The sequence below is a fragment of the Daphnia carinata genome, chromosome 2 (assembly GCF_022539665.2).
Source record: "Daphnia carinata strain CSIRO-1 chromosome 2, CSIRO_AGI_Dcar_HiC_V3, whole genome shotgun sequence".
NCBI lineage: Eukaryota > Metazoa > Arthropoda > Branchiopoda > Diplostraca > Daphniidae > Daphnia > Daphnia carinata.
Genome location: NC_081332.1, coordinates 3,622,037 through 3,649,938, shown reverse-complemented (window position 1 = coordinate 3,649,938; position 27,902 = coordinate 3,622,037). Strand labels below are relative to the sequence as shown.

The 27,902-nt window shown below is 47.3% G+C and overlaps 2 protein-coding genes across 2 annotated transcripts; one reads left to right on the top strand and one right to left on the bottom strand.

The window, feature by feature from the left end:
• Positions 1 to 87: 87 nt before the first annotated feature.
• LOC130686500 (midasin-like) lies at positions 88 to 27,308 on the top strand. The gene is made up of 18 exons (XM_057509643.2): positions 88 to 550; positions 613 to 1,009; positions 1,075 to 1,158; positions 1,217 to 1,334; positions 1,401 to 1,573; positions 1,629 to 2,856; positions 2,917 to 3,227; positions 3,291 to 6,617; positions 6,990 to 7,118; positions 16,524 to 20,442; positions 20,795 to 24,642; positions 24,709 to 25,078; positions 25,143 to 25,309; positions 25,376 to 25,498; positions 25,568 to 25,716; positions 25,782 to 25,946; positions 26,010 to 26,793; positions 26,883 to 27,308. The coding sequence occupies exons 1-17, from the start codon at positions 183 to 185 to the stop codon at positions 26,455 to 26,457; spliced, it is 15,324 nt and encodes a 5,107-aa protein (XP_057365626.1). The 5' UTR covers positions 88 to 182; the 3' UTR covers positions 26,458 to 26,793; positions 26,883 to 27,308.
• Positions 6,691 to 13,645, bottom strand: LOC130686467 (uncharacterized). Its single transcript, XM_057509605.2, has 5 exons — positions 12,823 to 13,645; positions 10,668 to 10,965; positions 9,571 to 9,905; positions 8,492 to 9,110; positions 6,691 to 7,755 (listed from the first exon to the last, which is right to left on the bottom strand). The coding sequence occupies exons 1-4, from the start codon at positions 13,002 to 13,004 to the stop codon at positions 8,498 to 8,500; spliced, it is 1,428 nt and encodes a 475-aa protein (XP_057365588.1). The 5' UTR covers positions 13,005 to 13,645; the 3' UTR covers positions 6,691 to 7,755; positions 8,492 to 8,497.
• Positions 27,309 to 27,902: the final 594 nt, after the last annotated feature.

Below are 27,902 nucleotides of genomic sequence, written 5' to 3'. Positions count from 1 at the left end.
GCGAAACATTTTTACCAATGATGAGCAGACGAAATGTTAAACACACGTGCTCGAACGAATTGCCCGCAAGTTTTCAGTCTTGAATTTGGATTTGTCAAGTCGTGGTTTCTTACTTCCTACGAATTACAATATTTTGCACAAATTGTACAGTTTGCGTTGCTGTCTCATTGGGACATTTTGAAATGGGGGTTTCTTCAGATGAGTCCGCAAATTGCACTGATATGGAAAAACTAACCAAATTTTCTGTATCTGTGGCGTTGCGGCAATTGGTAGACCTCGGATCTACCAGTTCTGAAATAGCTAAATTAAACAGTTATTTGGGTATGCAAAAGTGGACCCCGTTCGTGGCAGAAAAATGTTTGGATGACGTGGCTCATCTGCTGCTATTTGATAAGACTGGATTTTTTTATGACATTGTTTGCATATTTTCCCCCATTCTAATTGAACTAGTACAACGAGCATCATGCATCGAGATATCACCTGAACTGAAGCACCATCTGATGTGTGCTTTATTTGGGAAACTCATCATCAGAAATAAGGGGGTTTTACAGTAAGAAGTTTTTCTATCAATCTTTTGTTGTTTTATGAATTAATTTCAACTTTCTTTTATAGATTCATAATGCAATACTTCAGAAACAATCCTTCGCCATTCCAGTATAAGTCTGAGTTAGAACCACCACAGAAGAAACCCAAAACAGAAAAATCATGTGGTGTGTCAGAGCTAGAGCTTTGTTTGGCAAGCTATAACCTACTCCAAGCAGCTCCAGAGCATTTTAAAGAAATGTGGGATTGGTCTTGTTTTATCAAGAAATTTTCAAACTCTTCTGATCCCGAAATCAGATGGCTGGTGTGTCAGTCGTTGGCTAAATTGAGTAATTTACCTGAATTGGAAAAGCTCAGACTTGTCATGCAAAGTGTTTCTGGAGAGCAAAACAGAATATTCAGCTTGAAGTATTTTACCAATGAAAACAATTTTCAAGAAGATTCCAGGCACCCTGTGAAAGATGATGTATAATATACTATAGGTTTTCTATTAATTATAGTTTGCATAATATTTTAATATATTGTTTGCAGAGAATTACGAGTGAAATTAGTAAAAGCATTCTGTCAAAAGCGATCGTTGATGTCGAAGGTGTTCTGCTACCCTGTTTCTCACAGGTAATTCCATTTTATTGCCTAGTACATGCAGGTAATTAACAATTTGTTGAATAAATAGGACCAGTGTAAAGGTGAGACGGTCGTCCCGGTGACTTCGACACGCAGTCACCTACAGAACTTGGCCCTTGCAATCACGTCCAGTTTACCAGTCCTTATAACTGGCCCGGTCGGATGTGGTAAGTTTGCTCATTGACAATTATGATTTCATTCTCTCATTACCGATTTCACTTTATCTAATCTAGGGAAAACGACCTTAGTTGAACACGTGGCTGCACTCACTGGTCGAACCATCCATAATCAGGGGCTTTTGAAAGTTCAGCTAGGCGATCAAACAGATTCCAAAGTGCTTCTAGGTACATACCATTCAACTGATATACCTGGTGAATTTGTCTGGACTGCTGGTGTACTCACTCAGGTAAAAATTCATGGCAATTAATTTCATTACGGCAACTAATTTCGATGTTTTTTAGGCTGTGCGTGAAGGCCGCTGGCTACTTTTGGAAGATATTGACTACGCGCCAATGGATGTCGTGTCCATGCTGCTTCCTGTTGTAGAATCATCAACACTTAATGTTCCAGGACATGGTGACGTTATTCGAGCGGCTCCCGGTTTCCAACTATTTGCAACTCAGCGGACTCACGGGCAGTTTGACGGGCATGCCGTTAACGCTGCTACGATGCTTAAGAAGATGTGGCGACGTATCGCCGTCGAACCGCTTTCACGCAGCGAACTTCAAACCGTCATAGACTGCCGCTTTCCATCACTGAGTCCTCTCACCGATAAATTACTGGACGCTTATTACTTGCTCAGCGAAGATCAAGCAAATACTCGGATGACGGTTAACGACCGTTCTCTGTCTCCTCGCGACTTCTTCAAATGGTGCCAACGTATTGCGGCGGAATTCCGACTAGACAACACCTCGCTAACATCAATCACATCACAGCTCTCCATCTTTCAAGACGCGCTCGACTGTTTCGTCGCCTGCGTCTTCAACGGAGAGCGACGACTACAATTGGCAGAAGACATCGGTGCCAAACTGAATATGATAAAAGCCAAGGCAGAATTTTACTGCCATTCGTACAAACCGGTTTTCAACATATCCGACGAGACAGTTGGTATCGGACGAGTATCTCTTAAACGTTTCAAGACACACGACACAGTTGCCAAATCAACTTTTTCGTGGACAAGGAACTCTTCTGTACTTTTAGAACGCTTAGCTGCTTGCGTTCGACAGCTGGAATCTGTCTTGTTGGTCGGAGAGACGGGCACGGGAAAGACTTCTACCGTGCAATACCTCGCTCAATTACTGGGCCACCGGCTCCTTGTCATTAATTTAAACCAACAGAGCGACAGTGCCGATCTCCTTGGCGGCTACAAACCTGTCGATCTGAAGTGGAAGATATCACCAATCCGACACGAGTTCGAGAAGCTGTTTCAAGAGACTTTCAGCCTTCAGCAAAACACCAAGTTCTTGTCGCACATTTCAACTTGTTTCGCTAACCGACGATGGGGCGATTTGCTCCGACTCATGACGCACAGCCAACAATCGGCTATTAAGCGTTGTACTGCAGAATTGCTACCTGCATGGGAACAGCTCGGTTTTCAGTTGCAACAGCTTCGATTGCAAATTCGCCATGCTGATAGCGCCCTGGCCTTTTCTTTCGTCGAAGGAAGTCTGGTCAAAGCACTAAAACAAGGTAACCCAATTATAAATTTACCTTAAATAATGACATTCTAATGACTTGTTAACGCTACAGGCGACTGGGTTTTACTCGACGAAATCAATTTGGCCACTGCTGAGACGCTGGAATGTCTCTCTGGTCTGCTAGAAAGTCATCAAGGATCACTGTTCTTGCTGGAACGAGGCGATCGGGAGCCTGTGAAGCGCAACCCGGGCTTCCGCCTTTTTGCCGCCATGAACCCGGCGACGGACGTCGGCAAGAAGCGATTGCCGACTGGACTCCGCTCTCGCTTTACCGAGTTTATCGTTGATGAGATCACTAGCCCACATGACCTGGCAACACTGATCGGTGACTACTTAAGGGAATTGAATCTGACAGCCGTTCAGGTAAACATCTGGTCAAAGTGATTGTAATAACTACTTCAATTTAATTAAGTATCGCTTTGGTAGATCGAAGGGATCGTTCGCTTTTATACCGAAATCCGTGGGGAGGCGTTACGTAGTCTTGCAGATGGAACTGGCCGCCAGCCACATTTCAGTCTTCGTACGCTGTGCCGGGCCCTGGTCGTGGCCGCTTCAAATCCCTGTGCAACCGTGGCCCGTTCCCTTTATGAAGCCTTTTGTTTGAGCTTCTTGACGCAGCTGGACCGATCGTCTCACCCCATCGTCGAGAAACTGGTTGTCCGGCACGTTGTCGGCAATAAGAACTTGAAGTCGGTCATGGGCCAGACCCTCATTCAACCCAAAGCTTTGTGGAATGGCCAAACGGAATCCATTCAAGTCGAAGGCTATTGGATACCCAAAGGCGACCTGGAGCCCAACGAGCCCAAGAACTACATTCTGACGGATTCTGTCCGCCTGAACCTGAAAGATTTGGTGCGAGTCGTATCGCTCGGCCGCCTGCCCGTTCTCCTACAGGGTGAAACTTCGGTCGGCAAAACTTCTCTAATCGGATATTTGGCCCAGCTAACAGGAAACAAATGCGTTCGCGTTAATAATCACGAACACACCGACCTCCAAGAGTACGTTGGCTCGTACACGGCCGATCCCACAACGGGGAAATTGATTTTCCGCGAGGGCGTTTTGGTCGATGCTATGCGCCAAGGTTATTGGCTCATACTCGATGAGCTGAACCTGGCTCCCAGCGAAGTATTGGAAGCCCTTAACCGCCTGCTGGACGACAACCGTGAGCTTTTCATCGCCGAAACGCAAGAAACGGTTAAAGCCCACCCGCGCTTCTTATTATTTGCGACACAAAATCCTCCCGGTGGCAATTATGGCGGCCGGAAGCTGCTGTCACGTGCCTTCCGCAACCGTTTCGTCGAGTTGCACTTCAACGATATTCCTCCTCAAGAGCTGGAGACCATCTTGCATCGTCGATGCGACATGCCGCCCTCGTACTGCAAGCGCTGCGTGGCCGTCATGGGCGAATTGCAGCTCCGCCGAAGAGGAAGCGCCGCTTTTGCCGGAAAACAAGGCTTTATGACGTTGCGCGACCTGTTTAGATGGGCCGAGCGTTACCGTTTGGCAACCACAGACCGTTCGGCAACGTTTTATGATTGGGATCAGCATTTAGCCGATGAAGGCTATTTAGTGCTGGCCGGACGTGTGCGCAAAGAAGAAGAAGCGCTCGTCATCCGCGAAGTGTTGGGCAAACATTTCAAAAGAACGGTGGATCCGCAACATCTCTTCACGTTGTCAGACAAAACTTCACCAGTTACGCGACCCATCTTGGAATCGCTCCAGTGTCTGGAAGGATTTGATCACCTAGTCTGGACGTATGCGTTAAGGCGCTTAGCTGTCCTGGTAGCGCAATCGCTCCGGTTTGTCGAACCCGTCCTTTTGGTAGGTGACACTGGATGCGGTAAGACGAGCGTGTGCCAATACCTTGCGGCACAAAAGAGCTGTCAACTAATGACGATAAATTGCCATCAGTACAGCGAAGGATCGGATTTTCTCGGAGGATTAAGACCCGTCCGTAACCTCCAAGACCAACAGTCGGAAAGCGGGGCCGTAGATCGTCTCTTCGAGTGGGTTGACGGACCGCTGGTGCTCTCCCTCGTTGGTGGCCATTACTTTTTGGCCGATGAAATATCGCTGGCCGACGACAGCGTGCTGGAGCGTCTCAACTCTGTCCTGGAGCCGGAACGCAGCCTTTTGTTGTCGGAGAAGGCAGGATCCGGCGAGCCTGAAGTGATCAAAGCTGCTGATCGATTCCGTTTCCTGGGCACGATGAACCCCGGTGGGGACTACGGCAAGAAAGAGTTGTCGCCTGCACTTCGAAATCGCTTGACTGAAATTTGGTGCCCAATGTCAAGGGACAGGCAGGACATTATTGACATCGCCGATCACAATCTGACTCGGAAATGGATCACAACAGAAGGCGGCAAGAATTTAAGCATCGCCATTTGCATTGTCGACTTTGTCGAGTGGTTCTCCAAATCGGAGACGGGCAGGAAGTCTACTGTCAGCATCCGCGATATTCTATCGTGGGTTCAATTTATCAACGCTGTCCAACTCGATCCGGCCGCAGCTTACGTTCACGGAGCTTGTCTCGTGTTCCTCGACTCCCTCGGGAACCGGGCCGTCGTGGAAGAAGCCATCCGACGTCTGGCAGCACCTTTTAGCAGCCAAGTAAACATTGCGGCTTTGATGGGCCGCTCTGTTTCGGGGTCTATCGTGAAACTTGATCAAGGACTGTTTGGCATCGATCCATTTTTCATTGAAATCGGATTTAAATCGCCGAGTCGAAGCTCATTCACATTTCAAGCGCCTAGCACATCGGCAAACCTAATCCGTCTTCTGAGAGCTTTGCAACTAAAGAAACCACTCCTACTTGAAGGTAGTCCTGGAGTTGGAAAGACGAGCTTGGTGGCCGCCCTGGCTGAGGCCACTGGACACGAACTTGTGCGTATCAACTTGTCTGAACAGACGGATGTATCTGATCTCTTTGGAGCCGACTTGCCTGTCGAAGGATCTGAAACGGGCGGCAGATTTGAATGGAGAGACGGACCGCTATTGCGTGCCCTTAAAGAAGGTCAATGGATCGTACTAGACGAACTCAATTTGGCATCACAATCCGTCCTCGAAGGCTTGAATGCAGTTCTAGATCATCGCGGAGAACTTTACATTCCCGAGTTGGGTCGTAGCTTTCACGTCCGACCGCAGATGACTAAATTGTTTGCTTGCCAAAATCCGCTAAAACAAGGGGGAGCTCGTAAAGGCCTCCCCAGATCGTTTCTCAATCGATTCACCCAAGTCTACGTCGATCCGCTATCGGAAGAAGATCTCCAATTTATTGCCCGCGCTGTTTATCCGCAAATCGATCCGGTCGTCATCGTTAAAATGGTCGATTTCAACGAACAACTTGTCAAAGAAGTGACTCAATCGGGCCAATGGGGTTTGCGAGGTGGTCCGTGGGAATTTAATTTGCGCGATGTTTTCCGCTGGTGCGAAGCGATTCAAGCGAACCGATCGACCAATCCGGGCCAGTTTGTTGGTTTGATCTATGCCGACCGGATGCGGAGTCTTCAAGACCGTGAAACAATGATGCACATGTACGAGCGCATTTTTGGAAGCGAATTTCCGATCCCTCGCGGTCAGGACCTTCACGTGTACCTCACCGAAAGTTGGATCCAAGTTGGAAGTGCCGTTTTAGCTCGAGGGGGCCACAGCGGTGACTTAATCGGTTGCCAGGAACTGTTGATTCTTCAAAGAAACTTGAGACCCCTCGAGTCATTGATGCATTGCATCGCTCTCAATTGGATGACGATCATGGTAAGTGCCAAGACATGTAATCGCTGTGTAGTAATAGAAGAGGTAGCATTTGAATACGTTGGAGCATTTAAATGTATTAGTTTTGAGTTTTACAAGTTTCGGGAATCATCAGCAGAGAAAAGTAATTAAAAAGTTATACCCCACACAATGCTCTCAACAGGTTTGGCTGTTTAAATTACATCGAAAAAGCTCGAATAAGCACATATCTAATTATGGATTATGTGTTAACAGAATGGAAAGGTTCATTTGTTGACATGGCCTATGCTACATTTTTTTTAACTGTTTTTTTTTTTTTTATTAAATTTAAGTTATCCTGAAATTATATCGATCTTGACAGCTGAAGTAACAGTTTCAATGAAATATTCTAACTAGGTTGGCCCGAGGGCTAGTGGGAAAACGAGCCTGGTGCGTTTGGTAGCCCAGCTGACTGGCCATCCCCTCGACGTCCTGAATACCAACTCGGCGATGGATACAACCGAACTTTTAGGAGGCTTTGAACAAGTAAGATTGCATTTTCTCGGAATCAAAATGGTTCCTTTTCTTTGTTGGTTACTGTCGGATGAGTGCGCAGCCGTTATACGAAATTGTGAGGACTAGGAAGGCAGCTACGTAGAGAGAGAGAGATAGCGAAAAAGAGAGAGAGAGAGAGAGATAGAGAGGCTACTGTGTTGCGCAGGAATTGAATCTCTTTCGTAACCCCCCATTTTTTTTTCATTTTTTTTTTTTACAAATTGGAAAGGCTTTCTGGATGATTTGCTTTTGGCCCTTAGCACTGCTCTTGGCTCCGATATCTATGTATCACTAAATAAAGACAAACATGCCAGGATCTTTGCTCGCATCGGGGGAGAAACAAAAAAAACGGTCCGTCAGACCGTCACTGCCTTTTTTTTTAAGACCTAGTTTGCCCTCTGTTTTTCTCCCCGTTTTGGCGTACATGGCATAAAGATCTTAAAATACGATGAAGGGAAAGAAATATCGAAAGAAGAAAGTCAAAAGGAACACACTTGGGCCGGCCTCTCGCAGCACATATTCTGTTTTTGAAGATCATTTTTTTTTTTTTTTGTTCTTTTATTTCGTAAAACGAAGATGATGTTGTTTTCCACGGTCGCTTCATCTTGACTGTCAAATGACCGTTTCCCTACACACGACATAAACACAGGTAGAATAGCCATTTTTAACACAAGAAATTGGGAAGCAGAAAGAGAGGAAGAAGGATTTATTTTTGTCTAATTTGAGTTGATCAAGAATCGAGGCGCCACCTTTTTTTCCGCTTTTCTCTTATCAAATTTAATTTCGTAATAAGTTCGAATGTCGGATTGTCAAGTTTTCCCTTTTCTGCGGCGCGTTGTACGGTCTTCAACTCTCAGCGGAGAGGCCTCATTCCAAGTATTGACTTTCACCGTTGGGCACGATAAATGGGCAAGCACACAAACCATATAGACGTCAGCGTCTTGCATGCGTGCATGCATCTGTGTAAATATATGTTTGAGCAATTTTTCAAGAATCGAGTTTGCCCGTTTTACAGTTCGATGATTCAAACTTTTCGTATATAGAATAGCTTTTTTTTTTACATCAAATGTCTTGACGGGCGACACGGCTCTCGTCTTTGCCGCAATGGGGCCCGCTCTCCTCTCTATTTAGGCATATTTTTTTTTATTTTCTTTTATTATTATTTTGTATATGTATAAATTCAAGATGGCAAAAAACGCCGGGGTTCCTGCGGCGGCTTTGGTGGCAGTCTTGACTCTATCGATCGTTTGCTTGCTCTCGCTCAGCATTTCTAAATCCTTTTTCCTCTTTTTTTTTTTTAAAACTTTATTTTTCTTTTAAACCGAAATTCGTCTCGGGTATGTAAATAAGTAAAATTCACTCACGACGACTCACATTGGCCGAGAATCCGCCGCTGTTGAAGAAGACGGTGCGGTCAAGGTGGGCGAGAACGTGTGCACCGGCGATAGGAAACTCGGCCCTCCGTTGAAATTCATAATTCGATCGTAATCAACGAGCCCCGTTAGCGTGGCCGGAGGCCGTCGTTGCGGCTGCAAACGATGGCTGCGATGGTCAAACGATCCCGCCATACCATCGCCGTAGTGGCTGGAAGGGTCGGGCGAATGATGTCCGCTCCGGCATTCGCGGCCGAAACAGCAGGCCAGGACGGAGCAGGCCGCCTCTCTGAGACCCGAGTGCAGTAGGAGGAAGACGGTCGGGTTGACGAAGGCGTGAGCGAAACAGATGTAGAGCGTGACCTGGTGGGAGGCGGGGTCTTTGGGCGGGCCTACAGAGGCCAGGCCTCGTCCTTCTTCGCTGGCCCGGCTTCCAAATGCCACGACCAAAAAGAGCGGCCCCCAGAATAGAGCGTAAACAATGCAGATGGTGGTGAACATGCGGATGCGCTGCAAACCCTCGCACTCTAGCCGCCTCAGCAGTTTGTGAAAGTTGCTATCGTCGTCTGCATTGCCCGCCACTGCCGGGCTGGCCACTGTCGCCACAACTCTGTCGATTGTTGTTGTTGTTTCAATCCCCCACCATTGTATCCAGCATTTTTATATATATATATTTTTTTTTTCGTATTGCATAAAAAAGAAAAATGTTTAAGAAGAAGGGCAATTGGCATTGCGCCAAGTTAAAGGGAAATCATTTTTTGTTTTAAGTTGTTGACGATTCGCAACGATTAAATCTGCAGAAAGAATTCGAGAGATGGCAGTTTGTGCTGTCTTGAAAATTGATTGACCATATGCGGAGGGCTTTTTTTTCAAGATGCGCCAACTCATTTGAATGATATCACGTCCGCTCTTCTACAGTCATTTGCATCATTTTTTTTTTTTTTTTTTTCTTTAAAACAAAAAACAAAAAAATAAAAAATTCTTTCTGGACCGTTGTCAAAGAAACGTTACGCACTTGTCATAGTAATAACAGTGCGGGAAATAAGGAAAGTAAAGAACTGAGACGATACCCGGTGACGCGGACGGCCTGTTTTCGTGACCGTATGAGGTCGCGATGGAGCCGGTAGAGATGGGTGACGGTGAGGACGAGACAGAGTGAATTGACGACGACCCACAACAAATTGACGATGTAGTGGCGATAGGGCGTCTGGATGAGCGGGCAGGCCGGGTGGAGCGGCGTCGTTTCGACGTGGTTGGCCAACGCGCCCGTGATGAAGGTCGGCCCGAGATTGACGGTGATGGCTGCGAACCATATCATGGTGATGCCGAAGAGGACGCAATGCGGAGCGTCCAGGAGTCTGGCGCCTACGTTGGCGCTGAATCCGCCGTCGGCCGCCACCGGATGCTGTGTAATCGAGTCAATCAAAAAGGAAAAACTGTTATCACGGGGGCTAATTATTGGCCCCTAAGATTCTCTTGTGATTGCTGCCCTGCCCTCGAGACATTTAACATGCATAAGAAGAAGATGGTTGTGCATCTTGAGCGAAGAAAGAATAGATTGGTCCATCAATGAGTTGCGCGCTAGTTCCAGTCTGGCGCCTTCGGTCCCACGCTTTTATCGAAACGTACACATTGGCAGTTGTTGTCGTGTCTTCATCTATCGACAGCCGCGGATAAAGGCAAATCAAAAAGAAACAAAAAGTCAGAAGTGAACGAGGAAAAAACCGGGCCAGAGATAAGAAGAAATGTGGAAGCCTTTTATTTATTTGCCGTTGGCATTGGTTTTTTTCTTCTTTTTTTTTTCGCTATATAGCTCTCGCAAGAGTTTTCGGGCCATTGTCTATCGATCCCGTTGTTAGTTGGGCGGCAGCGAACACAAGGCTCTGCGTTCCCTTTTTTTTTTCTTTTGACACGGCCAATGTTTTCTCAAGGCATTTGCTGCTTTCGGACGTGGGAGGGGGGGGTAATCAACGACCCTATGGAGCCATCAAGGGCGATCGACTCTGATAGACTGAATGGCGAAAGCCTTTCAAGCCACTCTCGGTAGAAGCAAAGGAAAAAAAAAAAAGAAATTGGCAGTTACAACGAAACTGAGATGGATAAAGAAATTATATATATAGAACTAAAAGAAAGCTGGAAAATAGAAGATGGTGGAAGAGTTTCTTACCTTGGTGGGGTTTTCCTGGTCGTCGTCGACATCGTCTTGAAGCCAGTGGGACGTGTCGGGCGAGTTGACGAGCCAGTCGATGTCGATACCGTCGTCGTCGGGCATGAGCGGCGTGTCGTTGAGAACGGTGGTCAGAAGGTTGACGGCCGACACGGTGGCCAGCAGTAGGAAGACGGTCTCGAAGATGGAACACTGGGCGACGGGCCGGCAAAAATGATGGCTCAAGGCCAGCGGTAACAGCATCGTCGCTCTCGTGCAATCCACCGCCGCCTGGTGGAATATCAAACCCTGCGACCATCTGTCCCGCACGACAAGAGAAACGTATTGCGTTAACAATTACTCGCTGCGTATACATTTCAGTTCATTTTAGCGCTTGGCCTTTCTTTTCTTTTTTTATTATCTCTGATTTGCGTAGTTGATTGTATTTAAGTCGTGAGTGGCGAACAAAAAAAAAAAAAAAAGGGTAGGCAGGCATCTCTTTGTGTCTCGTTTCGTATTGTTGCACACCGGTGGTGTGAGGGAATCCCGCGTGATTCGTCCCGATAAGTAACTTTTTCAAAAGACTACGGGTCGCCCTTTTCCAATGTTTCTTTTCATCACTTTCTCTCTCGTTTTTTTTTTTTTTTTTTTTTTGCCTACCATCCTCTTTTACGATTATTATTGACAACCTGGACGTCCGTACGTCCGCTACACTTTGTCTTGCTATTGTGTTGCACTACGCCATTGTAGTCTAGCGATTGGATTGATTTTTCTTTTCGGCTTCCACCGGCCTGAAATGGTCTGCGTTATTCAGGACGCTAATACTTAATTCAAATTGTTATCCTATAATGTATTCAAGTAGCTCTAGGTCTCTTTTTTTTTTTTTTCAAAGAAAAAATTGAGCGAAGCAAAAGAAGAAGGGATTTGTCCAACGTTTTCCTTGTGAGGACCCTGCATATGGAATGAGGTGCAGTTTTTTTTTTCCGGTGGGAGCTTTGTCGTTGTGGCTTTTCGTGTGGATTTACGAGCGGAATAAGACACGTTAAGTCGTGAATAAAAAATGATGCGGCCAGAGAAGAAACGCGTTGACATTGAGCCTTTTCGGAAAGTGCGCACCCATTCGGGCCTATTAAAGTCACGGGCGTCGCCCGCCGTCTTGACGCGCGTAATCCACGTGAGCTACAGACGGCAGTCCTTTTTGGATTTGTTAACCATGTGAAAATTATTTTGTGTTCGATGATGTCCTTCTATTCTATTTTATTTTTTTTTTTTTTTTTCTTTACGTTGATTGAATGTCAACGGGCACGTGTAGCTAACAAAGTATTGCGGTTGGAATTGCGACAGTTTGTGAGCTTTTTATTGCTGGACATGTATTTTTTCCGAGGGGCCGTTTTGTCATCGTGTTTTCGTTGGGCGGTGAGACACGCTGGTGTAAGTGGTCAACCAGTCATAGCGGATGACGGCTGTTGCCCGGTTTCTAGTGACACTATCGATCACTTTCGTTTCTTTCTTTTTTCCGAGTTATCTTTCCAATTGTTTTGTCGCTACAACTAAAAGACAGGTTTTTTTTTTGTTTTTTTTTCTTTCGCTTGTATCGATCGATGGCAGTCCTATAACTTAAGGAATTTTTTGTTTTTTGTTTTTCTCTTTTGGTGGCCTAAACGGACAGAGAACTAAAGGGAATTGTGTGACAATGTCCGAACTCGGTGGGGAGGCAATTCAGTTTCTTGCTAGACGTTATCCAAAACGATATGTGAATACCAACAAAGACGTTTGTGAAAAGGCATTTTTTTTTTTTGAGCGCTAGTTGCCACGCCAACCAGAATCAAATGCGATCGCAGGAATTTCTGGGAGGGGAAAAAAAAGTCCCGAGTTATTTCCACATGGTCCTTGTGTAGTGACCGAGGAGAAAGCATCATTAATAAGTCAATAAAGAACTAGTATATTCCCCGCCGCATTTTTTTTTCTTCTTCTTCTTTATTTCCTGGAGAAAGCGGAGGTTTTCTCGACCAATCTAATTTCATTCTTCTTTTGTATTTGCCTCCCTTTTTTTTAAATTTGGTTTCGTTCTTAATTTAATTGATGGGCGGATGGACGAGAGGTATCCTTAAATATTTTTGTTAGCAGAACGAAAACAAAAAATTTGTCAATAGAAAAGAAATAGAATAAGAATAACCTTCTAAGCGTCGCCCGTCCTAGAATGAGCAACATAACGACCACGTTGGTCACAACGCCCAGAATGGCGATGAGATACAATAGGCTGGCCTCTGTCGAACTGCTTGCCGGACAGTTGAACGTTCTCGTTCCGTTGGTTGTTCCGCCACCCCCACCAAATCTCAAATTGGCCCCGATAATCATTTTCTAATTTGAATTTATTATTATTATTTTTTTTTTTTCAATTCAGTTCGCTCTTTTCTGCGTTGATTTCTTTGCATCTACGCTCCTTAATTTCTTGTTAAGCTTTATTGTTCACTTGTTATGCTCCAGTAATTAAACGCGTGATGAAAAGGCCCAGCCAAATGTGAGATCAGGTGTCAAGAGCTTGCTTACCGCTTACCGTTATGTGAACGACAGAAAGAAAAAACAAAAAATGAGATGTAAGACACTAAATCAGAGCGAGTAATTAAAGAGAAGAATCCCCCTTGATGGATGGGTCGAATTAGTCACGAAACATGTTGCGTGCGAACGCAGCGCCGGATAATATTGTATGGCTTCACTATTCGAACAAAAAAAAAAAAAAAAAACTGACACTTTGCGTCGCAATTTATATCCAAAACGTGAAGAGCTTTCGAAATGGAAAAAAAAAACCTTTCCAGCTCAGCAATTCGGGTCGTCCATTTTATCCAATTTTTGTCGTTTTAATTATGCAAGAGTTTGCACTGTTGGTGGTGGTGTGGTGATAATCCGACTGTGAATGTAAAAAAACAAAACAACACACAAACGCACAAGTTGGGGGGGGGGGGGCAGATAGTGAGGCGCTGGGGAGTTTGTAGAGCGGCTGGATCGAGAGCCGTATCGTTTCTGGATGGCGGATTGGGGTCGTTTGTCGACAACACACAACATACTAAAACATTACACGTACACGCAACACATACACAGAGTTTGTAGAAAGAAGAATCTGGTAGGTTGCAGGCGCATGTGCCTCATGGACGGAACCCATCCATCCATCGCTATTCGGCGCGCGCGCTCCCATCTTTCGCTTCTCTTCCGTCCCTTTTTTTTTTTTCTTCTTTCCATCCAGTGTGCGGCAACGATGCTTAAGCTAAAAAAAAAAGAGAGAGAGAGAATTGAAAGTATATAAAGATGAAATGTTGACGAAAAGAAAATTCGCATTTGGCTGTTAATGACATGTACACAATAGAAAGGCGGCAAGTCGCTGCCGGAAGGATCCGCAAAGGGATTTATATGTGCTTACGTCTCCTCCTTAAAAAAAAAAGGGGGGTGGAGAGAGAGAGCGCTATCTCGAATGTGTAGCCAAGCAGTGTTGATGTATTTCGATTGCAATTTTGAATACTCTTCGAGATTGCTCTTAGTCTCGGGGAAACTATTGCTTTTTCTTGCGCCATTCCAGCACTGCCAACTACGGGCCCTGGCTGTCTGTCTTTATTTTTATTTATCGCTCTCCAATTTGACAATGTTACGGGCGCGCAATCTTTTGGAAATTTTTTTGTTTGTGTTTTTTTTTTTCCTTCGTTGATGTAGCTCAAAGTAGTTGCGACTAGGCAGAGCGCTATAAGGATCGGCGATGTCTCTCGTCTGCCATCGTAGATCATTTTCTTTGTTATATTCCTCCTCCTCCTCCCCTCTTTTCTCGATGTGTGCGTTTGTATCTTTTCGCGTTGCCGAGATATTGTTGCCCATTTTTCGAGCTCGTTGGAGCCGTTCTTCTTTGCACTTCACGTACCATATACATTCGCCTACCGCTATTGCTCTCTGCGCACTCTTCTTACACACACATCTCCACGGACCCTTATTTCCCCCATTGGTCTATTTCATCTATTTCAATGGCTTATTTTTTTTTTTTTTTTTTCGAGTAGATGGAAGTTGGCTAATCGATTTCACATGTTCGCCTTCTTCTCTTCGTTCTCGTTCACGCGCACGCCGACAGCCAATGTATTTAAAAAAAAAAAAAAAAAAAAAAAAAAAAAAGTGTATGTTTATTGGGTGCATTGGCCCGCCCGTGGACTGCGACGTCAGGGCGGTAAAATGCAAATCTATTCGAAACACGTTCCAGGATCTTCCCGTTAACTTTTCCATTTTTAACGCGTCCCCTCCCTTTTTTTTTTTTTTTTTTTTTTTCTTTGCGTTTTTCATTGAAATTCGTCTTTCCTTCCGGTCCCCAAATAATGGGGCTATACTTTTTTTTTCGTTAGGGAACTGTCGCACTACTCTTTTACCCATCTGCTGGATAAGATGCGGATTGTTGTCTCTTCCTCCGGCCTTGTGCCGTCGAGAAAAAGACTTGAAAGCTTTTAGATTCCGGTTACCCCGGGTTGGCTTTTTATCGTATCCTCCTTTACTCCCGGGGGTTACTGCGGAGCTATATGTCACAACAGACGTTGCCACGGTGATGATAACGAAGATGATGAACATCATTTTATTATTTTTCTCTTTTTTTTTTTTCATGGCTAGGCATCTTACCTTTCGACATCCAATTTTTTGTGTTACGTATTTTTTCTTTTTTTTTTTTCGCAGCTTCTTGTCTGTGTGTCTTCTTTAAGTAGGCAACTCTCATAGCTGGATCAATCCTGGTCATACTATCCGCCATGGCCAACGTCACAGCGCTGGCATGGCTCCGCCCATGTCCAGCCATCAGATTGAAGACTTGCGACAATACCCCCCCCCCCCCCAGCTTATTTTGGCCACACTCGCCTTATGCCTCAGACAAAGAGAACAGAAAAATATGTTTTTTTTTAATTCCTACTTGATTCTCTGAAGGATGGCGGGTTTTTTTTTAGATCTATCCGGAGCCGCCAGATTTCTTTTTTTTTTTTCCCCTTCACTTCCCCCTGTTGCGTGATTTAAGGCTATACTCTTTTATCTCATATGTTTTGATAAGGCAAAAAGAAAGAAGAAAAAAGACGATCGAATTCTCTTTTATCTTTCCATTATTTCGTGTGCTACTTTTAAACAATATTATTTTGCGTTGTCTACGAGCTGGAGAGATGTTGGCCGTTCTAATCAAATGATAATCCTCTTCTGTGTAGTGGCACAGTTGACGAGCGCCGACTGAAGACGGCCGAAAATCTCTTCAGCTGCTGCACACACTCGTTAATATAGATTAGCTCGTGTGTTACCCACCCCTTACTTGAGCCGCCTGCAGGAAGCTTCTTGCTTCTTGTTTTAACTTTTTCCTCTTCTTTTTTTTTTTTTTATTAGTTATTCATTGTGGGTATTTTTTTTTTTTTTTTTTTGCTGGGATATAAAAACGATGATGATGATGCCCGTGTGCTTGTTTGTCTTTTTTTTTTTTTTGGCCTCTTTTGTTGTTGTTTCTTTCGACGAGATAGAGGTCGTTATCTGCGATTGTACGCGCCGGTGATTCTCCTTTCGATGGGTTTTTGCTTTATAGAGAGACCTAACTTTCCTTCTTTCTCTGATGTGCTGGACGAGAATTGATGTCCTTTCGTCCATCAATTCTTGATTGCCGTATCACCTCTTGACATCTACGGTCTCGCGTTTCTTATTTTATTTAGGGCGCTGGATATGTTTGTTTTTCTTTTATTCATTGACTTTTGCTTGTTGTGACCTTGTTGTATTGATTGGCCCAACCGTTCGCTTTAACTAAGAAAGCCGGGACATTGTTCAAACATTCATGTTTTGCTGAGAATGTTTGCCAGCCGTTGCTAATGAAGTTCTGCCTTATCTGTTTGATAGGGAGATGTCAATCGCACGCTGGAAGAATTGGCTGCGCATGTGGATGGGCTCGTCCGTCAAGCTGTCCGCCATCGGCTCGCACAGTCTGTGAATAATCCGGCTGTTGTTTCGCTACTCGAATCGTGGGAATCTTACAAGAAATTATCGATTGCCGGCCAAGAAGTTGTCCGCACCACCGTCGATGAAGCCCAGCACGTGCAACGACGCGCACAGCTGCTGGAGAACGTACTGGAACAACTCTTGGACGACAACTTCGATGAACTGTCGGCCAGCGCGGCGCAGATAAAATCAAAGTTGGACAAGGTTGTCCAGCAAGCCGTCCGAGGTGTCGGCGTGAGCAGCAGCGGAGGATGTTTCGAATGGGTAGACAGCATGCTGGTCAAAGCTCTACGTCACGGACATTGGCTGCTGGTCGATAACGTCAATTTATGCAGCTCCTCAGTGCTGGATCGACTGAACGGATTGCTGGAACCTGGCGGACATTTAGCCCTGAGCGAAAGAGGTGTCATCGATGGCAACATCCCCATCGTCAAACCTCATCCGGATTTCCGGCTCTTTTTAGCCATGGATCCGCGTCACGGCGAGATATCACGTGCCATGCGAAATCGCGGAATTGAACTCTACTTGCCCGGCTCGGAAGAAGAAGAATTTTCTGATAACGACCTGGCCTCGGTCCTTTGCTCAGCCGGATTGACGAACCTTTTACTCCAACAGATTCTACTTCACTTCCATCAGTGGCTCTGCCGCGATTTGTTGCCCGTCGGCGACCGGCCCACTCTGACGGAATTGGTTCAAGCCGCCTCGTTGGCCGCCCAGCGGTTGGAGATGTTTACAACGTCTAATCCGCTTTCGTGCCTCGATGACACGTGCGTCGAGGTGTACATCAAGAATATTCGCTCGCCGGACGACAAGGAAGCTGCCCGTCTCGTACTGTCGACCCTACTTCAAAGCGCCTTCGCCGGAGAAACGCAGACCGGCAATTGCCCGGCTCCTAGTGCCTTATCGACACGACATATTCAACTGTCGTCCGTGTTGGCTCGTGTCAGGCAAGCTTCGTTATTGGTTCAGCAACTTGCCCATACGGATGCCCGTCAAGACGCTGTTTTGTTCCTCTATTTGACGGCCAGCGGGAAAGACGTTGACTGGCGGACGGACTGCGTCGGAAACACGACGTCCCCTGACACGCTCAGCGTCCGGCTTGCAGAAATACTCCGCGCACAGATAACGAACTCCTCCGAACTTCCGTGGGATCCTCGCTGGTTCGGCAACATCTGTCGGCATCATTTCAACGTGGACGTCAGCGTAGAAGACGGGCAAGCTCTTCACAGCAATCGAACATCCCTGGCTTTGTTTTGGGCAGCCTGGAACGCGTCCAGGAACGAGATTGCTCATACGCAAGGGCGTACGTTAGCCGCACTCAGCCGTGCCATCGAGGCTGGAACGCTGGCCGAAGAAGCTGCGCCGGATCAGATTTTAGTGTCCATTCCGCGGTTCTTAAGTCGGCTGGATGAAGTCGTTCAGCGGCTGCTCTCCTCCGCCCAAGTTCAACTCACCAACAAAGACTGGGCAGATTTAATGGAGGCCGTCGAAATGAGACGACACATGCTGGACGTTGAGGCGCTCTCTGTCGATGGCGACGAGCTGGAAACGACTCTATCTCGCATAGCTCAGTACTGGTCGTGGCTGTTGAAACGGACAGTGCCCGTCATTTCGGCTTTGCTTCAACGTTTCCCCGTGGCTTCGTTGGACGTGCCCGTCGAAGTGGAGCGCAGCCAAGCCGTCGTGCTATCTCGTCGTTTGCGACGTTGGCTGGATCAGCGCGTTGAACCGTTTGTGGACGAGGATCATTCACGGAGAGCGCGTCTAATTGCATCCATTTTGGCAAGTTGCTGTCTGCCAGCCGTTGTCGTGTCCGCCCAAGGTTCGCAGTTAGTGCGCGGCGTTGGCCGTCTCATTCGCGAAGGCGATATTGACGCGTTGGCGCAACTGGAACGTGAATTGAATCGCATTTCGCTGGAAGCGGTGAAGACAGATGACGCTGCTCAATTACACGTTCTGTCACTGGTGGATCACGTCGCCATGTTGGGACATTATCGCCAGCCCGGCGACACGCTCTGCGGATTGGTATCAGCTGGAGGGAGCGGAAGCGCGGCATTATTCCAGGCCGGCCCTCTACCGTGGATCGAGTCGCATCTGGCCCATTGGGAAATTGTAACGAGGATGTCGTGGAGCCGTCGCCAACAATGTCAGGCCGTTTCGCCCCTCTTTTCTGCCACGGCTGCCAACGTGATTGAAGGAGACGGACAAGTTGCTCTCGGCCAGTCGGAAGAGAAACGGGCTCGATTGAAGATGCTGAAAGAAGTCTTGTGGATCAACGCTGACAAGCTGCAAAGGCCCGACTTCGATCCGATGTTGAACGATCATCGTCTGGCCGTCCAATCCATTCAACAGCTGATTGAAGGCGTGTGTCACGCGCTGCGCGTTGCCGTATCGACCGACGTGAACTCCTGGAACGGGTCGGGAGTCCATTCGTCAGTCGTTGAAATAGTGAAACGGGCCAGCGATTACGTCGAAAACCCGTGCGACGTGGGATCGCTTTGGCTCGTGCAAGGCCTGGCCCGTTGTTTGCTTTTGTCGGCGGGCGACCAAGTGGATCCGGTGGAGAAGCGCAAACTCAAGGCGGCGCTCAGACGCCGGCAAGCGGACAGAGTCCATCAATTTTTACGAGTTCACGGATTGCACCATCAACTGATCGTTGGCGGTGAGTTGATGATCGATACTCAACACCCGCACGTCCGCCACTTTGCCGGCCTTAAAGAACGGCTGGACGTCAAACTGGAAGAAGAGCGGACGCGTAAACCCACGTGGCGTCCTGAGTTATCGCTGTTTCAGCAACTTGTCAAAGACATTCGCCACTACGTGAACTCGGTAGCCTCGCCGCAGTCGGTCACGGCCCTTCACGACAAACTGCGTGAATTTCAAAGCGGCCGCGACGCGTCCGCCATGATCATTTCTCAAGCCGAATTGTGGCTGGCTGCCCAGCGCAGTTTTTATCAATCGCTCAAGAATAAATACGTTGACTATCCCGATATGATCGTTCCCGTCTTGGCCGGCATCGCGCAAATGATGCACGGCGCCGAGTTGCTCGTGAGGAACGTGAAAGCCGCAGCCTGGAGGACGGACTTTGGTGACGACAATCCCGATTGGAGCGATTCGATTGCCGACCTTTTCGATCGGCCGTCTCGGCTGGCGGCCGAACAGCCCGCTGGCGTGGTGGCCCTAGCGCAGCTCTGCACGTCGGCCGGAGTCGGCCGCCTCTTTGACTTTGTGTTTGAGAATGCGTCGGAGCGGAACGAGAACAAGAAGACGTTACTCTTCTCCGCTCTGAAAGACATTGAACGCTACACTTTCCACGCCCGGCGGATCGATCGGCAAGCCTGGAGCACGCAGACGGCCATCCTCGACGCGCTCGTGTCGTCTTGGGCCGCCGCGGAAGAGCGCCGGAAGCAGCGCGAGCTGGAAAAAGAGAGCCTCTACAAGAGCCGGACGGTGCACCATGAAGGAGAAGTCAACGATGCCGAGGCGGAGAAACGGGCCCTGGAACAGTTTTTCCCGTCTTACGAGTCGGAATTCAACGAGGACAATGGTGGGGGGGCCGTTGCCATGGAAACGGACCAGCAGGAGGAGGGTGATTTGCACGATTTCCAGCTCACTCCGCAAGACCAGCATTTCATCTGCGAACGACACGTGTCCTTGTTACTCAGCTGGGCGCGTTCCATCTTCGTGAGCGCGTCGGACGCGGAGTCGGCCGCCTCACCTTCGTCCGCCGGAGGCTTTTCGATGCGTTACCCACTGCTGGGCCGCATTACGGCAACTCTTGAGCCCTGTTTGAGTACGCAATTCGATCGTCGGCTAATCGGTAAGAAACTTTCAGGGCATTTATATATACAGCGGTTGCAAACTTGCGCGTGTTCCAGCTAAACGCGTGAGGCCCTATTTTCAACTTTTCTCTCTCTTTCTCTTACAATTTAGACTCAATTGTACAGAATACATTCCCCTCCCCTAGTGTCGGTGCAAAAGTTTGGCTAGTTTAGTTGCTTTAAGCGTGCGGATTAAAAGCTCCCGCAATGAGATGCTATTGTGGCCAATGCAAATGCAAATGGCAGAGCGTGGGTTGTTCTCGTACAAACTTTTTTTTTTTGGAACGTGGACGAGTGTGAAACTGGATTCTTTCGGGTGTCCTTAATGATGATAAATATTTTTTTGTTTAGGAGCCCATCTGATCTTTTTGGAACATGTGCTGAGGAACGGACAAACAGAAGGTGGTTCTAGCGACAAATTCGACTTTTACTACGATCCGCGCGTCGACGAAGCCGTCCAATGCCGACCCGTCCTGGAACACTTGCGATTAAGGATCGCCGACCTCCTGAACCAGTGGCCGGGCCACGCGACGCTGCTGGACGTGTCGAAATTGATCGATCGGATCCTCTCGTTCGCCGTCGACAGTCCCATCATGAAACTGGTGACGGGCCTGGAGATGTTGCTCACCAAATGCCACGAATGGGAAGCCAATGCCCATCGAGGTGTCTCCATCAGCGAAGATATTCACGCCCTGTCGCGTCTCATATTACGCTGGCGGACCCTCGAGCTCGACGGCTGGAAGTTGTGCCTCGACAACGTTGAGAAGCGGGCGGCAGGTACGGCGTGCAAGTATTGGTTCCATCTCTATTCGACCATCACGTCGTTGCTGAATGACGATACGGCCATGGCCGACTTGACACCCATCCAATCGACGTTGCGCCAGTTCATGGAAAGCGCCACGCTCGGCCAATATGACATGCGCTTGCGGATGCTGAGAGCGTTCGCGTGTCACGTCGCTCTCTCTGGCCGGCACGATCCGCTTTTGCGCCTATTATGGCACGCCGTCCTCTTTTACGGCCAATTCTTGCCGCTCGTTGTGAAACGGAAGACTTCCCTACGACAACCCATCGATAAGAAAGTCAAAGATTTCATCAAGATTATGCGCTGGAACGATATCAATTATTACGCGCTCAAAGAAGCCGTCCACAAAGCGCACGGCACTCTGCACAAGCACATGAAGGAGTGGCGCGACGTGCTGGAACAGCCCGCCAGAACCGTGCTGAGCGAGCCGGGCGTCGAACTGGAAGCAGAAAATGTTCCAGCGCTCGTACCTATTGCTGTGGAGCCTTTCATTGGCAACGCCCAGTCGATGGCCGGCTTTGATGCTGTACCGCTGGCCGAACATTTAGTCCTTTCTCGGCTGCCCAGCCTTTACGCCAAGAGTTTGAATCTGTGCGGCAAGACTCTACGCAAATCGCCGTTCCAGCGGCGAATCCAGGCCGTGGACGATTTAGTCGGAACGGTCATCAGCTCCGTCAATCAGCTGCAACGATTGAAGATCATCAGCAGCGGGGCGGACAAGGAGCGCCAGAAGAACGAAGCCAAAGCCATCAGCATGCGGAAGAGGAAGTCTCTGTTCCAGCTCTTCCGCACCTTGCAGCAGCTGGGCGTTTCCTATCGCAAAGGCACGTTTCTCTTTAGTCAAGACAAAGGATTGTCATCTCTCGAGATCGTCTTGCCCATCCTGGACGTGGAGGCCAGCTTAGAACACTTGCCGGAACGCCCATCTCATTGCGCCATTCGAAACGCGTGGAATAAAGGGCCGCATTACTACACGCGTTGTCTTGCGCGTTTGGCCATTTCGGCCAGATTGCTGGAGAAGCCATCGTCTGAACTTGGCCCGTCCACCGTGGAACGCCTCAAAGGATTCGCGGCGCAATTTATGAACGTCGTACAAGACCAGTGGACGAAATGCTCCGAAACGCTGGACAAACTGGTCCACTTGCGCATGCTAACGGCTCAATTGAACGGCTTCCGGTCTTCTGTTGAGCCTGTTCCAGAATCTTGTGTGGTCGTGAACGACCTGGATCATCTCTGGCAGCTCGTAGTGGATGCGCTAGCCGTCCTGGAAGAATTTGAATCGTTGATGAAAGCGTGTCCGTCTGGAGTATTCGACGTCGTTCAGCTTCGGCTCGAAGATGGTACTACTAAACCTGTGACGAAGGAGGTGGCCTCATCTCTTTTGTCTTTAAAAGCCCAGCTGGCCAGCAAGATGATGGTAGTGCGTCAAGACCTGGAGAAACAGTTTCATCTGTACCGGATCGCATCCACCTCTTCGTGGCTGTTCAGCAGCGATCAGTGGCATTGCATCATCCGTGGCTTCAAAACGATCGACGAAACGCAGAGTCTACTGGAACAGATGGTTGCGGTTGCAGGTCCGCAGAACTTTGGCTCTTCGCTGGAACATCTTAGACGCAGGTTCAACGCCGCCGTTCAAGGCTTTCAATCGCAGAACATCTCCAGACCGAGTAGGGATTCCAGGATCGAAGCAGCGGATGTGGACAAACTCTGTCAGTCCGTCCTTCATGGAATTCAAGAAATCTACAAGAAATACAACGAGACGGACGAACCGAAAGCCGAAGAAGACGATGACTTCGAAGTGGATCACTTGACATCGAAATTGATATCGGAAATGGAAACGGACTTGTCCAAAATGCTGAGGCTGGATGGAACGATGGCCGAGATGTCACGTCTCGTTGAAATGGTCAAATACGATAGCCATCACGCCCGTCTCTTGTCACAATGCGCTCCCGTGTTCGATCAGTACGTCTTCGTCGTCGAGTACTACTTGAGCTCGCAGCTGGCCACACTCCGCGCTTCGTCTAAATTGCTATCCGTCCTCTTGAACGTGTTTAACCAACTGCTGGAAAAGGGTTTCTGTCTACCCTCGGAGCTGGACGATTCCAAAGAAGGCGGTGCTGGAACGAAATTCGAGGACAACGAGTCTGGCGGCCTGGGCGATGGCGAAGGAGCGAAAGACGTTTCGGATCAAATCCAGGACGAAGATCAGCTGGACTCTGCCCGTCAGCAAGGCAAGGAAGAAGAGAGCGAAGAGAAAGATGATAAAAACGGACCGAAAGAAGAAGAGAACGGTATCGAGATGAGCGAAGACTTTGACGCCGATCTGCAGGATCGCGAGAAGAAGGAGGATGCCGATGGTGACGAGGATAGCGGCAACGAGGACGACGAGGACGAAGACAAACTGGACAAGGAAATGGGCGATACGGGCGAGGATGCCGATCAATTGGAGGAGAAAGTGTGGGGTAGCGACGAAGAGGAAGACAATGACGATCAGGATCAAGACGAAGGTCAGGGAGACGGCCAAAAAACGGAATCGGAAATGACTGCCAAACAGGGCGATGATGACGAGCAGCAGGAAGATGGCGAGGACGACAAAGGGCCCGAGAAGAAGAAGGATAAGCCCAAAGATATCGACGATGAAGACGATGAGAATATCAATGATGATCAGATCGACCCGTATCACACGTCGCACGAACCTCCGCCGGAACCGGAACCGCTCGACGTGCCCGATGATCTCAATCTTGACGGAGGCAATCCCAAAGATAAAGACGAGGAAGAGCTGGATGCGGAAGAAAATCCTTTCGACATTGACGCCATGAAAAACGAACAGGAATTGGAAGAAAAGGATGGAGAAGATGAGGATGCCAAGAAAGAGGACCAACCCGTTCCAGACGGGGCCGAAGAAGGTGAAGACACTGCCGAACCGAAAGAGAACGACCAAAGACCTAAAGATGGCGACGAAGAGGAAGACGGTGGAGAAGAGAGCAATGAAAAGGAGATGGAAGAATCGGCCGAAGGCGATGATCCGCAAAAGGCAGACGCCCCCGATCAGGCTGTTCCGTCCATGGATCAGCCGTCCGAAACCGAAGCGCAGCCTGCCACGGAAGAGTCGGTGAAAGGCTCTCAGGACAAAACGGCCCGCAAAGACACGGCTGATAATAAGCCCGAAGAGGATGGCGGGCAAAATCAAGAGGCCGATAACGAGGATGTCGAGGGCATCGGCATGGCCGAGTCGCGGCAGAGTCAGGGCCACGAAGGCGAAGAGCAATCGAAAGTCAATCGAAAAACGGCCAAGGATGAGGATGAGGAGGAAAAGGGGAAAGGCAAACCGAGGAAGCCCGGACAATCGGATCCCAACAGAGCTCTAGCAGATCAACGTAAAGAGCGAGTCCTTCAGGTGAGTTAGGCATGTCATTTAAATTAGAAGGAAGCGTTTTAATCTATGTCGCGTTTGATTTGAAAGGTTCACACGACTGAGAAAAAATCGCAGCAAGATGAAGACGAAGGTCCCGAGCAAGACGAAAACGCTGCTAACGAAGACAACCTCTTCGAACATGTCAAGAAAGTGGACCAGCTCTATGACGCGCTCGCCAAAGACGCTGCAACCGAAGAGCAGGCTAAAGAACAGATGTCTGTTTTGCAGAAGAAAGAGGAGGAAGAATTAAAAGATGAAATGGATGAAGATGTAGCGATGAAAGATGAAGATATCGACGAAGATGAAAGTTCCATCGAGCAGCGGGATGCAGAGAAAGTACCCGATTCCAAGAAAAAAGGCCGTAAACGAGGCGAAGCTCAGGGCATGGAACAAGACGTGGATGAAAACCTCATACAAAGTAAGGCTTTTAATTTCTTTGATTTTCGGATGATGATTTATGTATGTTATTTCACGTCTCAAAGTCGAAGGTGAAATTGTTCCGACATTGACTGCCCAACGGGGACCCGAGTCCAGTTTCATGACTCAGCCGGAATTAATGGCACTTCCCGAATCGGTCGTATCCATGGAAACGGTGGAAGAACTCAGGTGTGATCTAGAACAGCGACTGGCTACATGGTCAACAACACACGTACGTCCTACACGTTATTTAAACATATCGTTTTGATTTGCTTTCAGTTATTTATTTATTGATTAGATCGATGACTCAGAGGGTCAGGATACTTGGCGAAAATTGGAAATGGTGACATCAGGTCTAGCTCAAGATTTGTGCGAACAGCTCCGGCTGATCCTGGAACCGTCACAGGCTTCCAGACTGAAGGTATTATTTAAATCTGACGATAAAGCTTTAACACGTTTATCACCGGCTGTTTTGAATATCGTGGTGTAGGGGGACTACCGGACGGGCAAACGTCTGAATATGCGTAAAGTGATCCCGTATATTGCTAGTCAGTTCAGAAAGGATCGCATCTGGTTACGGCGCACCAAACCCGCCCAAAGGAATTATCAAATTGTTTTGGCTGTCGACGATTCGTCCAGGTTTCATTTTTTAAAAATCTGTTGAACTGGAAACGTCATAACAAAAAATGTCTTTCATTTATTAGTATGGCTGATAATCGTTCCAAAGAATTGGCTTTCGAATCGGTGGCGTTAATCAGCAAAGCGCTCTCTTTATTGGAGGCCGGCCAACTTGGAGTCGTGTCATTTGGAGAAAGCGTTCAACTGCTCCACCCACTTCATGAAACTTTTAATGACACGAGTGGACCAAAGTAATTAAACAGAATATTGTCGTTTGAAAGAAAAAACATGACCGCTTACCTTTTGTTTGACAGGATCTTGCAACAGTTCACTTTCGAGCAGAAGAAAACGAAGATCTCTGAACTTGTGGATTTCGTAACGGCGTTAATGAGCCAAGCTCGCTCGACGTCTTCGGCTCAGTTGTCATCGACGGCCCAACTTTTGTTGATTGTATCTGACGGTCGGGGTCTGTTTAGCGAGGGATCCGAATGCGTTCACCAAGCCATCCGGCGGGCTAAACAGGCCGGTCTCTTTATGGTATTTGTCATTCTCGACAATCCGGAAGGTAAAGATTCCATTCTCGACATTCGCGTGCCCGTCTTCGATCCGTCGAATGGCAAACTTCAGGGCATTAAGCCCTACCTGGACAGTTTCCCCTTTCCTTTTTATGTCATCCTCCGAGATATTCAGACGCTGCCCATCGTTTTGAGCGACGCTCTTCGTCAATGGTTCGAATTGGTCACGTCTTCCTCCACCATATAAGACAATGGTTTGTATTTGTTTGTTTCCCTATTAAATCCCAAATATTCTTCCCAGTTTTCTTTTTCTTTTTTTTTTTTTGTTGTTCCAAAACTTGGAATACAACAAACTGTCGTTCATTCTTTCCTCTTCGCACTTCTGTCGCTAGCACTGTGTATTTGTTTAATCAGTCGAAAGGGATCGGTCGTCTGCGAAACAGCTGTTGCCGACAAGGCAAACAACTTTTTGTGTACCTAATGTAGCATTCGTGCAGGCTCACGAATTCTTTTTTTAAATTCTTTTTCCAAATATCCGCATTACGCGTCAATGCGGCCGCACCGGACTTTTATCGCATTTCGGGTAAGCATGGAATTTTTCTTGGTTTTCATGTCTTTACGTTTCCTTGGAAATGCGATCGATTGATCAGTTTGGTGTATTTTATGTTACAGGAGGACCCGCATTACATAATTCAACAACTATCCACGTCACGAATTATGCCATTTGAACTGGAGTTATCGAAAATATCATGCCACTTGACTTGTAAATGTATGCGTCCTTTGAAGTTTTCCTGAGCGCCAGCTTTTTTTTTTTTAATATTCACGGAGCGAGAGCATCGTAATCGACCCTCAACTTATTGCCGGTCATTACCTCGTACGTGCCAGCCAGGATTATTTTTCGTGATGAAAGGAATAACGTAGATTATTCTGAACAAGACTACAAAATAAAAAATTCTTCTTCGTCATAGAAAAGATCGTGAGTATACACCTTCATGGAAGTTTTCCAGGGCACGTACGCTGTTTAATTTTGGCTAATGCACGACACGCCATTTTTAGAATAAGGAATCTTAACTTGTTATAGCATGTTTTTTCTCTTTATTTATATTTATTTTTTTATTTTATTTTGTTTTTATTTTATTTCGTATTTATTTATTTTTTCCTCCTCTTCATATCCACCCGGACTTGTCTTATTTATGGACGTACTTTAATGTCTTCTGACGTCAGGTTTTCCATGTTGGTCGATATCTTTTTTTTTTTTTTTTGCACATGACTAGACTTCAAGTCTCTCACTCGTTGATTACGATGCATGATATGATTAAGGGTTATACTTTTCTAGAAATTAATTTTTAGACTTTTTTATTCCTAAATCGGAAAAATGATTGCCTTGTTATGGGGACTTGAAGATATTCATTGGACCATATAACGAGTGGAAGAAAACATTAAGGTAGACTGTTCTCGACATTTATTTTTAAACCACTAATTATTCTAATGATTGAAACATTTAACCTTTTTCTTGCCAGGTTTGACGTCAATGCTGGCTTGTGTCTACCACCGTCGCGCAAATGTTTGGCATCGTTCCATCACGTTCGAAAATAGAACAATGGGATCTACGTGTTCGAAGTTTGTTTGCAAAGCGTTTTCCTTCTTCGCCACGTGGATCGAGTTTAGTCATTGTATACGGCAAACTTTGTC

Coding starts and splice junctions, on each gene's coding strand:
- LOC130686500 (XM_057509643.2), top strand. CDS start 183: ATGGGGGTTTCTTCAGATGAGTCCGCAAATTGCACTGATATGGAAAAA. Junction 1,574..1,628: donor CTGCTGGTGTACTCACTCAG/GTAAAAATTCAT, acceptor GATGTTTTTTAG/GCTGTGCGTGAAGGCCGCTG. Junction 25,310..25,375: donor CTACATGGTCAACAACACAC/GTACGTCCTACA, acceptor TTTATTGATTAG/ATCGATGACTCAGAGGGTCA.
- LOC130686467 (XM_057509605.2), bottom strand. CDS start 13,004: ATGATTATCGGGGCCAATTTGAGATTTGGTGGGGGTGGCGGAACAACC. Junction 10,966..12,822: donor GGACGGGCGACGCTTAGAAG/GTTATTCTTATT, acceptor CGTGCGGGACAG/ATGGTCGCAGGGTTTGATAT. Junction 9,906..10,667: donor ACCAGGAAAACCCCACCAAG/GTAAGAAACTCT, acceptor TCGATTACACAG/CATCCGGTGGCGGCCGACGG.